General features: G+C 60.9%; 1 protein-coding gene across 1 annotated transcript; it reads right to left on the bottom strand.

The window, feature by feature from the left end:
* Positions 1 to 227: 227 nt before the first annotated feature.
* On the bottom strand, positions 228 to 993 carry LOC122544852 (sentrin-specific protease 1-like; the record flags this gene model as incomplete). The annotated part of the gene is made up of 2 exons (XM_043684154.1): positions 228 to 359; positions 823 to 993. Coding segments are annotated over 2 exons (303 nt in total), but the record flags the coding sequence as incomplete, so codon positions are not given.
* Between the last annotated feature and the right edge of the window lie 79 nt (positions 994 to 1,072).

A 1,072-nucleotide genomic window follows, 5' to 3' on the forward strand; every position in this document is an offset into this window, starting at 1 on the left:
CAGCCCTGACCCTCCCACAGCCCTGACCCTCCCTCAGCGCCGACCCCAGGGTGGGGATACCTCGTCGTTGAGCCAGTTGAGGTTGTTCAGGGTGTGGATGTCCTTGCGTGTGATGGTCAGCCTGAAGGCCTCACTCAGCTGACCCTCCCTCAGCACTGACCCTCCCTCAGCCATGACCCTCCCACAGCCCTGATCCTCCCACAGCCCTGACCCCAGGGTGTGGATACCTCGTCGTTGAGCCAGTTGAGGTTGTTCAGGGTGTGGATGTCCTTGCGTGTGATGGTCAGCCTGAAGGCCTCACTCAGGACATCGTCCAGGTCCCCGGGTTGGAAGGCCCGTCTCACCGCGGTCTCCATCTCCTGCAACACATCACGGCCTGGAGAGTAACGCACAGCTCACCCTGCAGCACAGGGGGGGGCACTCTGTACCCAAACCACCCCCCCCGGCCCCTGGGGGACAGTGTAGAGGGGGCTTTACTCTGTATCTAACTCCCTGTCCCTGGGAGTGGGGGACGGTGTAGAGGGAGCTTTACCCTGTATCTAACCCCCTGTCCCTGGGAGTGGGGGGGACGGTGTAGAGGGAGCTTTACTCTGTATCTAACCCCCCTGTCCCTGGGAGTGGGGGACTGTGTAGAGGGAGCTTTACGCTGTATCTAACCCCCTGTCCCTGGGAGTGGGGGACAGTGTAGAGGGAGCTTTACTCTGTATCTCACCCCCTATCCCTTGGAGTGGGGGACGGTGTAGAGGGAGCTTTACTCTGTACCTAACCCCCTGTCCCTGGGAGTTGGGAACGGTGTAGAGAGAGCCTTACGGTGTGCAGTACCTCTGTGAGCTGAGGAAAATGCTCTTCCTCCTCCTCGTGTTGACCGCGGGGCCTGTCCTCGGCTTGTTCCTCGGGAGGGAGGTCAGCGATGGGAATCTCCTCAATCAGAGCAACTCTGAGATGGAGCTGGGGGACCACCGGTTCACCCCGATTCTCCTGCTCCTGCAGCCTCTGTCATCAAAACACTCCGTTACCGAGGGAGGGACACCGGGGAACCGTGCACCGTGCTCCGAGTGTGGGTCTGACCGAG

Source organism: Chiloscyllium plagiosum, unplaced genomic scaffold, assembly GCF_004010195.1.
Source record: "Chiloscyllium plagiosum isolate BGI_BamShark_2017 unplaced genomic scaffold, ASM401019v2 scaf_76460, whole genome shotgun sequence".
In the NCBI taxonomy this organism is placed as follows: Eukaryota; Metazoa; Chordata; class Chondrichthyes; order Orectolobiformes; family Hemiscylliidae; genus Chiloscyllium; species Chiloscyllium plagiosum.